The sequence below is a fragment of the Triticum aestivum genome, chromosome 2B, assembly GCF_018294505.1.
Source record: "Triticum aestivum cultivar Chinese Spring chromosome 2B, IWGSC CS RefSeq v2.1, whole genome shotgun sequence".
In the NCBI taxonomy this organism is placed as follows: Eukaryota; Viridiplantae; Streptophyta; class Magnoliopsida; order Poales; family Poaceae; genus Triticum; species Triticum aestivum.
Window position 1 is genome coordinate 14,423,234 of NC_057798.1, and position 12,097 is coordinate 14,435,330.

Sequence of the window (12,097 nt, forward strand, 5' to 3'; positions counted from 1 at the left end):
TTCTTTGCAGTAGACCATGGCGATTGTCCCCACTGTCAAGTTACAGAGGGAGGGAGAACCATGGCAGACTGCCAGAAGGTGGGGGAGCCGTCCAACTCGCTGCTCAAGACCGACCTGCGGGAGCTCTTAACGCTCTTGGCGTTCTTATGTTGGAGAGATTGAGCATGAACATGGAGAACTAATTAAGCTAAGAAGTCGAGCTAGCTATTATGGTTTCTTGTTGTTCAAGTGTTGTAATACACAATGAAATCCTATTTTCCTTCCAAGATCGGAATTCGATCCAAACAATTTCGACCATCAAACTTTTCTAGAGTAGAGCACACATATAAAATGATAATTAAAATTTACAAGTTGGTATGGAACAATATTAATTTGGACCTACCTACTGTGAATACTAAAAACACAAGCCAATGTTTTTCGTGTCACTTGGGCAGTTGGCTTGTCATTCTCATATGTTTTTACTAGAAGAGCAACTTGTGTACTCCATGGGGTACTAGACCATTATACAATACAAGGACATGTAGTTTATATGGACACATGTTAGCAGCCGTGTATCACCCACCCTCGAACTCGTCACAGCCAATTGTTTGGAGACTTCTCTATTGTGTGACGAAACTCTCCAAGACTTGGCAGAGGCTTGTTAACTTGTCCAGACTCCATAGCCATCAACCAGCTGCTTTCCTCATTGATCGTCTTCCTGCTTGCTATGGAAGCTGCCATATCTGTAGTCACTGCTGAACTAGTGAGCCGTTTCATCTCCTTCCTGAAGAACAAGTACGAATCCTCCTTGAACCATGCCAAATCCGAGGAGAAGTTGAGGGAGAGGTTGCAACACCTCCTGATGAGAGTCAGCATCGTCATTGAGGAGGCGGATGGGCGGTACATAACCAACTCTGGGATGTTATTGCAACTCAAGATGCTCTCAGAGGCCATGTACAAAGGATACCGCGTGCTGGACACCTTGAGGTACAAATCCTTCCAAGACAGTGTAGGCTTTGACAAGGTTAGCGTCAACGACTCATCTAGTAGCAGCTTGTATTTAGCTGTTCCTTTCAAGCGTTCTCGAACATATAGTGAGAATGATGACAAGGCCATGCGCCTCGAGTCAGATGGTGCCTTGGAAAGCTTAGAAATTGTTGTTACTCACATGGCAGAATTTGTTGTGCTTCTGAGTGGATGTGAGCGCATGTCTCGTAGGCTATATGATGTTTATCTTTACACCACCAACTTCATGTTCGGCCGACACGCCGAGAAGCAAAAGCTCTTGACCTTCTTGTTGGAGCACAACAACCCTCCTGGTGATCATGCACTAGCAGTTCTTCCGGTCATAGGTGGTGTCGGAGTTGGGAAGAAAACATTGGTTGCTCATGTGTGTGGCAACGAGAGGGTTCGCTCACGCTTCTCCTCTATTTTGCACTTGAATGGAAACAACCTCATGACGATACTTGACCATGGAAGGAGCATGTTTGGGATGATGTTGGTAGTTATTGAGTTTGCTTCTGATGTGGATGACGATGACTGGAAAAGGTTTCACTCCTTTCTCATAAGAGTCAGCAGAGGAAGCAGAATCATCATCATAAGTAAACTTACAAGATTAGCCCGGTTTGGATCAGTGCAACCTATTTTTCTAAGTGTTTTGTCTTATGACGAGTTGAGATATCTTTTCAAGACACTGGCATTCGGGAGCGTAGATCCCATAGAACATCCACAGCTAGTACAAATAGCAGATGTGTTTGCCAAGGAGTTGCACACTATGCAAGGCGCACTTGTCGCAACAAATATGTACGCAGATGTCTTGAGAAGGAACCTCGATGTTCAGTTCTGGCGTTGCATATTGGACAGGGGAATAAGATATGTTAAAAGAAACATCTCCATATATGGTGTGCACCCAAGCACGCTTCTGGAACAAGGCAACCCAGTGGACATAACGGACTTTGCTTTGCACCCACTTAGCATGAGACGTTATACAATTAATGCTTCAATCAAGGAGGAATCGCCAAGTGTGACATTGGGGGAACTTCTGGCCGATCCTAGCGTGAGACCCAAAGAAGATTTCATTCTTATTTCATGGGAATCAAGGATACCCCCTCACAACACATTTGCCCGCTTTGTTACAAGTCATGCTGATGACACAAGTGAAGGTAGTGCTTTACAACCCAGGAGGAAACGACGAGGAGTGCCCTTCTAATTTTATTTCAATACTCGTGTAATGTAGTTCTTGTTGTAAATTACTGTATACATTATAAAGAGATGTGTTCATGTATACGGAGTAGAATTGAACTAAATGTATTTTGGATCTCATGTAATGCAGGTAAACTTGTATTTTTACTAGATCAAACTATCCACCACATGCTCTTGTAGTCTTCATTTCTAGTTGTCTCAGTAATGTTGCTTTAGAGGAAAGAGGTACATGCATCATGACATTTAACTAAAGTTGATACCAATGATGAAGTGCGAGCTGTTGTGTGGATGTGGATTCCACGAAGAACTTAGACCGGATCAGATTATAGTTGTCATTACATGACATAATTAGATTAAGAAACTGACTAGGCGGCCGGATCCAACATAGGCCAGCGCCTCCCACAAAATCAATAAATTTAGCTAGATTTATGAAACTGACCCAGTTCAATTTCAAATTACCAACGGACTCTGTTCTCTTTCAGGTGATGAGATTGCCTTGCACGGCAAGGCTTGGAATGGGAGGCGTTGTCTCTCACTTTCAAGCAAGCCATGTGGAGGTGGAACCAAAGAGGAAATTCAAGGCCATCCACGAGGGAAACAAAAACATGAAGTTCTTCCAATGCTATTGCCTCATAGCATTTCCAAAGAAACATGATCCACTCCCTCGATGCCGGCTGCGACTTCGTGGTCATGAAGCAAAGCCTACGCGCTCCACATCTTCTACAGCGGCATGCTTGACCAATCAAGGGCCACCAGCTAGTGCTTTGTCCTGGCCGCGCATCAATCAATTCTTTGACACCTACACTCGATGTTTCATCAGTTCGTACCCGAGCAAGTGGAGTAATGGATTCCAATGATTGAGTTATGGTACAACACACCATACCACTTGGCTATCAAGACAATGTTGTTTCTCGCGATGTGTGTTCACCAACTGCACCACTTCGGCATCTCCACGGAGTTAGTGCCAGTGACACTAGATTTACAAGTCCGACTTTAGGATCGTCGCCTGGCTACCATGTTGCTCCGACAACATCTTCACCGAGCTCAACAGCGGATGAAGCAATTCTCGGATTGCAAGCGCTCTAATCAATCTTTCACCTTTGGTGGTTGGGTTTTCCTGCGGGTCTAGGCATATATCCAGACATCTCTGGCGCGTCGCGCTAATGCCAAGTTGGCCTTCCGCTATTTCAGACTATAACAAGTCTTGGTGCCCGACTGCCCATCGGGAATCAAGTCTACTGTTTGCAGCTGCTGGAGCACGCGAATATCCGTCCGGTGTTTCATACCTCCCAATTGTGCAAAAGTGTCACCGTCAAGTACCATGCATCAGGAGTTGCCGCACCTGGAGGACATCACCTACCACTACATGTTTCGGAGCGAGCCCTGTAGCACCGCCAATGTAGTGGCCATCATACAAACAATGAAGTATTGGTGCAGTGGTTAGGGCTTCTGCCGCCACTAGAGACATGGGATAATGGACAGGAGCTTCGCACTCACTACCCTCATGCCGTGGCTTGCGGTCAAGCCGCTGGTAAAGGAGTGGCTGAGGGAGTCCTGGATTAAGGGGTATCCGGACAGCCGGACTATATACTTTGGCCGGACTGTTGGACTATGAAGATACAAGATTGAAGACTTCATCCCGTGTCCGGATGGGACTCTCCTTTGCGTGGAAGGCAAGCTTGGCGATTCGGATATTAGATCTCCTTCTTTGTAACCGACTCTGTGTAACACTAGCCCCCCTCCGGTGTCTATATAAGCCGGAGGGTTTAGTCCTTAGGACAAGAACAACAATCATAATCATAGGCTAGCTTCTAGGGTTTAGCCTCTACGATCTCGTGATAGATCAACTCTTGTAATACTCATATTATCAAGATCAATCAAGCAGGAAGAAGAATGACACAGAGATTTTCTGGGTGCTCGAACACCCCGCCGCACGAACGGCCTTTCTGTTTTCTCCTCGAGCACGAACTCGACTGCCTCAGCGACATACACAGGGGGGAGAGGGTTGTATACTGGCACACACGAACATGCCCGGGCTGCGCTACGACACGCCCACCTCCCACTCGCCACGACCCGCACGCTCTGGCTCGCACACGCTCATCGCGGTCCAACGCGATCGCCGCGGCCACTCCGCGTGCCTTTGGCGGCCCACACCCTGGACTCTCGCTAACTAACCCCCACCCACACGCGCTAACTCACGCACACATGCACACCTACACTTGGGCACGCACACACGCACCCAAGTACGCCCCGGCCCGAGACCGACGCGGCCACCGCACGCACGCACGCGCTCGCCGCGTCCAGCTCTCGCCGTGGCTTGTTGCCGTACATATCACCCCCTAAGCCATGGCCTAGAGCATGCTGTCGTACTCGACGTCAGCGTTCGCCAGCAATGCCTGCTCCGCCGCCGGCGCCTTCCTTAGCCGCGGGCAGTCTCGCTTGAAATGGCCGCGCTCGCCGCACTTGTAGCAGCGGTCGCGGTTGTTGCCGCTGTTGCCCGACGCCATGCTGCGCCCGTCATCGTCGTCCCGTGCTCCGCCTTGCTGCCGCTCCCGCGCCAGCCACTACGCCGCCGTGTACAGGAGCTGGCCGTCTGCCCGCTCGCCGCTGTACTGCCCTCGGCGCTGAACCCGCTCGTCGAACGCGCGAAGCTGCCCGAGCACCTAGTTGTATGTCAGCACACCGAGATCGCAGAATTGCTCGATGCCGGCGATGATAGGGCAGAGCCGATCGTGCACCGTGTCCAGGAGCTTCTTCACCAGCTCCGCGTCGCCCAATGTTTCGCCCAGGCTCGCAAAACGCGCCGTCATCCCCGCCAGCCTTCCGGCGTACGCATCCAACGTCTCACCGTCCTCCATCTTCAGCCGATCCAGGTCCCCGCGCAGCGTCGCCCTCCTCGCCGCGCGCACCTGCTCGGCGCCGACCAACCTCACCTTCAGAGAATCCCATACCTCTCTCGCGGTGAGCTTCGCCACCACCTGCAGCAGCACATCCTCCGGCAGCCCCGACAGGATCATCGCCCGCGCCCTCTTGCACTTCTTGCCGTTCACCGCCGCGTTGCCTGCCGGCGCCACCACCTCCCACAACGTGTGAGCATCGAGGATCTCCTGTGCCTTGATCGCCCACACGGTGTAGTTGTTCGGCGAGAGCATCGGCATCGCCATTGACACCGAGCCCATGCCTCCGCCGTGCAACACGATAGCCATCATCGTCATCGAGCTCCCTCACTTCGCTCTGATACCAAATGTTGGCGTAGCCGGCCCTAGCACTCGACGGTGATCACCAGAGACACGATCGGAGAGGAGGAAGAAGAACATAGAGATTTTTCGGGCGCTCGAACACCCCCGCCGCACGAACGACCTTTCTGTTTTCTCCTTTAGCACGAACTCGACTACCTTAGCGGCTTACACAGGGGGGTGAGGGTTTTATATCCGCACGCACGGACATGCCCGGGATGCGCTACGACGCACCCACCTCCCACTCGCCACGACCCGCATGCTCTGGCTCGCGCGCGCTCATCGCTGTCCAAGGCGATCGCCGCGGCCACTCCGCGTGCCCTTCGCGACCCAGACGCTGGACTCTCGCCAACTAACCCACGCACACACGCACTAACTCACACACACGCGCACACCTACACTGGGGCACAAACGCACGCACCCAAGTACACCCCGGACCGAGCCCGACGCGGCCACCGCACGCACACACGGGCTCGCCGCGTCCACCTCTCGTCATGGCTTATTACCCTACATATCACCATCAAAGCCATGGCGTAGAGCATGCCGTCATACTCGACGTCAGCGTTCGCCAGCAGCTCCTGCTCCGCCATCGGCGCCTTCCTCAGGTGCGGGCAGTCTCGCTTGAAATGGCCGCGCTCGCCGCACATGTAGCAGCGGCCACCCATGTTGCCGCCGTTGCCTGACGCCATGTTGCACCCATTGTCGTCATCCCGCGGTCTGCCTTGCTGTCGCTCTGACGCCCGCCACTGCGCCGACCTGTACTGGAGCTGACTGTCCGCCCGCTCGCCGATGTCCTGCCCTCAACGCCGAACCTGCTCATCGAACGCGCACAGCCGCCCGAGCGCCTCGTCATACGTCAGCTTGCCGAGGTCGCAGAATTGCTCGATGCCGGTGATGACGGGGAAGAGCCGATCGGGCACCGTGTTTAGGAGCTTTTTCACCAGCTCCGCGTCGCCCAACGTCTCGCCCAGGATCGCAAAACGCTCTGTCATCCCCGCTAGCCTCCCGGCGTACGCGCCTAGTGTCTCACTGTCTGCCATCTTCAGCAATCCAGCTCCCCGTGCAGCGTCGCCCTCCTTGCCGCGCGCACCCGCTTGACGCCGATGAACCTCAAATTCAGAGAATCACATACCTCTCTGGCAGTGAGCTCCGCAGCCACCTGCAGTAGCACATCCTCCGGCAGCCCCGATAGGATCATCGCCCGCGCCATCTTGCACTTCTTGCTGTTCACCACCGCGTCGCTTGCCGGCGCCACCGCCTCCCACAACATGTGAGCATCGAGGATCGCATGCGCCTTGATCGCCCATACAGTGTAGTTTTCCGGTGAGAGCATCGGCATCGCCATCGACACCGAGCTCATGCCTTCATCATGTGGCATGATAGCCATCGCCGTCGTCGAGCTCCCTCACCTTGCTGTGATACCAAATTATGGCGTAGCTGGCCTTATCATTCGAAGGTGATCACTGTAGACACGATCGGAGAGGAGGAAGAAGAACAAGAGATTTTCCGGGCGCTTGAACACCACCACCGCACGAACAACCTTTCTGTTTTCTCCTTGAGCACGAACTCGACTGCCTCAGCGGCTTACACAGGGGGGGAGAGGGTTTTATACCCGCACGCACGGACATGCCCAGGCTGTGCTACGACACACCCACCTCCCACTCGCCACGACCCGCACGCTCTGGCTCATGCGCACTCATCGCAGTCCAACACGATCTCCGTGGCCACTCCACGTGCCCTTCGCAGACCACACCCTAGACTCTCGCTAACTAACCCGCGCATACATGCGCTAACTCATGCACACCTACACTTAGGCAGGCACGCACGCACGCAAGTACGCCCTGGCCCGAGCCTGACGTGGCCACCGCACCCATGCACGCGCTCGCCGCTTCCGCCTCTCGTCGTGGCTTATTTCCCTCCACATCACCCCTAAGCCATGGCGTCATACTCGAAGACTTGCACATAATGCATGAACGAAACGAATCCGAAAACATACCAATACTTGTTGCATAAAGAGGGGATGCCTCCCCAGCATCCCCAAGCTTAGACGCTTGAGTCTCCTTGAATATTTACTTGGGGTGCCTCGGGCATCCCCAAGCTTGAGCTCTTGCCTCTCTTCCTTCTTCTCACATTGAAACATCCTGTATTAGACACTACATCCACACAAAACATCAACAGAAAACTCGGTAAGATCTGTTAGTATAATAAAGCAAATCACCACTCTAAGTACTATTGCAAACCAATTCATATTTTGTTTTTGCATTGTGTCTACAGTAATATAACTTTTTCATGGCTCAATCCACTAGTATAAATTGATAGATTCATCCAAACAAGCAAACTATGCATCAAAAACAGAACAGTCTGTAGCAATCTGAACATCCACCATACTAATGGTACCCCAAAAATTCTACCAAAATTAGAAAAAATAAACAAGTTGTACAGAAAGACAGTGAAAAAGGAATCCGAAGCAAGTAGCGTTTCAGTTAAAAATGTAAAATCGTGCACTACATCCAAAGTTTCTGTCCTGCACTGTACAAACCAACAAGCATTGTAAAAATCCTAAAGGAAAACCTTGGCACATTATTTTTATCATACAATGGAATTGTACAAGGGGATAATTATTTTTGTTGAAAAGTTTCTGTAATCAAGATTCACAAAGTTTCCGTGAGCATGAACAAAGTTCAAGGCTAGCTCCCACTTCAACAGTGCTTGTCTTTCTCACTCTCACTTTCCTTTTTGAAAAGTTTTTAGGTTCCCCCTCTTTAATTTTTTGTTTTTAAACTATATGAAAGCACTCAACAGAAATAAATGACTCTCTAAAACTTCCGAGTTGTCTCCCTTGCAGCGCTTTCTTTAAAGCCATTAAGCTAGGCATATTGTGCTCAAGTAATGGATCCACCCGGATCCCAATGTATATCAAAGCCAATTTTAATTAACAATGATTTGAAATTTAGCAGTGAGCACAAAGTAACTTATATCAAGCAATGACGAAGTCTAACTCTCTTCCTTTGCATCCGCATGTCATAAAAGAACAATTCATGCAAACCAAGTAAAGGCCAATGCATAGTATAAGCAGATTCTTGCAATTCTATCGTGTTGGAAACATAAAGAGGCGGATATGTAGTTCCTCTCATAATAATTGCAAGTAGGAGCAGCAAGCACATGCATATTATATCTAGCAATATCATCATGTGCAATGGTAAAAGGCAACCCATCAATATAATCCTTAATAAGCACAAATTTCTCCGATATAGTGTAGTAGGAAGAATTCAAAAAGATAATAGGACTATCATGCATGGGTGCAATAGCAACAATTTCATGTTAAACATAAGGAACTATAGCAAGTTCATCTCCATAAGCATAATTCATATTGGCTTCTTGGCAGCAAGCATAGCAAGAGTCATCAAAAAGGGATATTTCAATAGAATCAACGGGATCATAGCAATCATCCTTCAGTAAGCACGAAGGGGAATTAAACAATGTATGAGTTGAAGAGTTACTCTCATTAGAAGGTGGGCACGGGTGATCAATCCGCTCTTCCTCCTTTTGATCTTCGCTCTCCTCCTAATTATCTCTTTCATCCAATGAGCTCATAGTTTCATCAATTTCTTCTTCCATAGATTCTTGCAAAATATTAGTCTCTTCTTGGACAGCCGAGACTTTCTTAATAAGTGCATTAATTTCATAATTGTATTTATAGTTCTCATAGCAATATTTGAGGATACCTAAATTTTCAGATCTATAAACAGCATCAATTTCCGCACCCATGCCATCATACTCGGCGTCCGTGTTCGCAGCAGCTCGTGCTCTGCCACCGGCGTCTTCCTCAGCTGCGAGCAGTCCCGCTTGAAATGGCCGCGCTCACCGCAGCAGCGGCCGCTCTTGTTGCTGCTGTTGCCCGACGCCTCGCTGCGCCCGTCGTCGTCGTCCCGCGCTCCGCCTTCACTACTAGGGAAAAGCCTAGCAGCAGCACGGGTTCTAGGTATATCAGTAGCGCGGGGGTCGGCGCTACTGATAAGGTGCTACAACTAATTCGTAGCAGCAGCACGTGTACGCCCGCGGTACTGCTATACAAGTGTAGCATCAGCGTATTGTATGGAAGATTGCTACTGCTAATAGCTCTAGGGCGCTTTGCTTGGACGCGCTACTGCTACTGTCACGCTGCTGCTAACTTTTCTCCACTCGCTACTACTAATTTTAGTAGTTTTTGATATATTTTTCTGCATATTTGTTTTGTATTTGAACAGGCTTTATACAAGAATCTTTATCACATACAAATTTCATCATGATACACATACAAATGGCTGCAAGATCACAAATGTAATCATAGCATATACATACAAATAGTCTCATCATAATCATCATCGAACACAAAGTGGTATCTCGTCATTATCTCAAAAATAGCGATACATGCAAGTCTCGAATACTTGCAACTACAACGTCATCCATCTAAACAATGATATACGCGAGAAGAGCTATCACTATGAGTGAGAGCGGAACTATGCAGTACATGAGGCGGCGGTTACGAGTCCTCTCTCGCGCTAGCGTGAACCTCAAGTAACTAGCTTCTCCTTCTTGTCTGCTTTTGAAGCCTTTATGGCTGGCGCCTGAGACCCCATTCACTTGGGCCTGAAACTCAGGCCACTCGTTGTACACCCCTGGAACCTTCCCTTTGTACACGACATAGCACTGCCATCTTGCCATCAAGAAGCTAGGTACCTGTTAGAGATGCATCTTCATCAAGAGGATGTACAATCATATGCAACAAAATATACTAGAGCAACACGAAAAAGTAAGGGTTAGCAACTGGATGCAACATACAGTACACAAACTAATTAACTAGAGGTACGCATGTCATCGTACCCAAACTAACAAAGTAGCGTTACGCAAGTTCGGCAGGGACCGTGGACATCACAAAGTTTCATCGCTACAGAAAGTATACAAGTTCAACCGACACATATCATCATCATCGGCATCGTAAATCATTGGAAGTTCCATCCTTCCATATCGTCGAGGATGGACCATAGCTTCTTGAACGGCTTGAGGTCATGACGTTGCATGCCTATGCGAGTTCGGATGTCAGCTCGCAATATAGGGTCGTGGTGGAACATGCCCTTCTCATCGACGACTTCTTTCATGATGATGGTCGCAATGTCCCTTTGGATGCGAAAGAAGTCATCTCTAAGTTTATAATCCGCTTCTCCATGAGATTCTACCCACTTGTGGATATGATCATCATTTCTGTTTGTGATGTGAAGCTTTTGGTGATCCGTGCTGAACTCAATCATGAGATGGATGATGTAGAATCCATCTTTCTTGCTTGCTTTTGGGACATGGATGAAGCAGAAGTTAGTTTTATGCGTGAAACCCATCTTCTTATTCCTTTGTTTCCTGATCTGCACGTGGCCACCTCTAATGCTGAAGCTTTGGAGAGCATCATCTAGAATATTCATTATGTGGGTGTAGTCCTTCTTCTCATAGTCTCTAGAACGGTCGAAATACACGGCGTGGGAGACTCGCTGGTAAAGAACGATAAGGACGGCGCGTCCGTTGCTGCGGGGAAAAGACACGTCAAATTATTCTCCATATGAGCAAGAAGGAATGATTGAAATGTACGAAAGGATTGTCCGGAACTGACTTACTTTGGATGATAAGGTAGGAGGATAATTTCCTGGTCCTTGTTCCGTACCATGAAGTTTTGGAGGTACTCCCTAGCAGTTTCATGCTCAAAGTCGCCGAGACTCAAGAAAGACCCGTGCATGTAGTACGGATCCACCACACAGATTTGCAAGACTTCTTCTCTCTTCATGACTAGGCTCGTATGTAGCGCAAAAAGGCGGACGATTGTAAAATGGAGCCGCCTTGTCAGAAACTTCTCAAAGATATGGTCAATCCGAAGGAAGACCACCTTCGCGGGCCATGTGTCGACGTAGCACTTCCCCTCAGGCACACGAGCCACGTATGTCGGATACCCTGGATCCTTCAAGGCTAGTAGGCTTTTCTCAGTCGACAACACATGGTCGTGTTGTCTCATGAGATCCCCTGATAGTGCCTCGGTTTCGGCGGTAGCATCGGCTCGCCCGTGAGATGGAACAGGGCCGCACCTATCCGTCATCTGGCTGCTATGTGCTCTGGCTTGTTTGGAGGCAGCTATCTTCCCCGGTCTCTTCCTCTCCTTTTTTTTGGGCACACCTTCTAGACCCTTCCTTAACCCCTGCCCTAGTGTTGCCGGGCTAAGAACTGTACGACCCCCGGCTAGTTGAGCCTATGTTGAGGCGGCATCTTCAGGCATGTCCTGTGAGGATTTCATGAAAAGAGACTTCTTGCAATCCCTGCTACGACCTTCCTGCCCGAGCAAATCATCCATATCCTCATTAGCATGCTGATAGCCCGATTCGCCATATGGTTGACTCATCATATCTATGTCACACTCATACGCATTTGTATTGAGGAAAGCCATTGGGTCGACCTCCGTCTCATCAAACATTCTCTGTTCTACAGGACCGATTACATCAGCCAATACTATTGCACCCCCTTCATCACGTCGTCCGCCGCTCTCACCTGACACTACAAGAGCTGGTAATTGCGTAGGCGGGGTGGTGGTCTCCGCACATGCTTGTTGATGTGTGGTTATTGGTGTGCTCTCGGCCGGCTCTAGACGAAGAAGATTCTTCAGCCAT

At 49.5% G+C, this 12,097-nt stretch overlaps 1 protein-coding gene across 1 annotated transcript; it reads left to right on the forward strand.

The window, feature by feature from the left end:
* Nucleotides 1-706: 706 nt before the first annotated feature.
* Nucleotides 707-2,188, forward strand: LOC123038747 (uncharacterized). The gene has a single exon (XM_044462235.1). The coding sequence runs from the start codon at nucleotides 707-709 to the stop codon at nucleotides 2,186-2,188; it is 1,482 nt and encodes a 493-aa protein (XP_044318170.1).
* The last annotated feature ends 9,909 nt before the right edge of the window (nucleotides 2,189-12,097 follow it).

Coding starts and splice junctions, on each gene's coding strand:
- LOC123038747 (XM_044462235.1), top strand. CDS start 707: ATGGAAGCTGCCATATCTGTAGTCACTGCTGAACTAGTGAGCCGTTTC.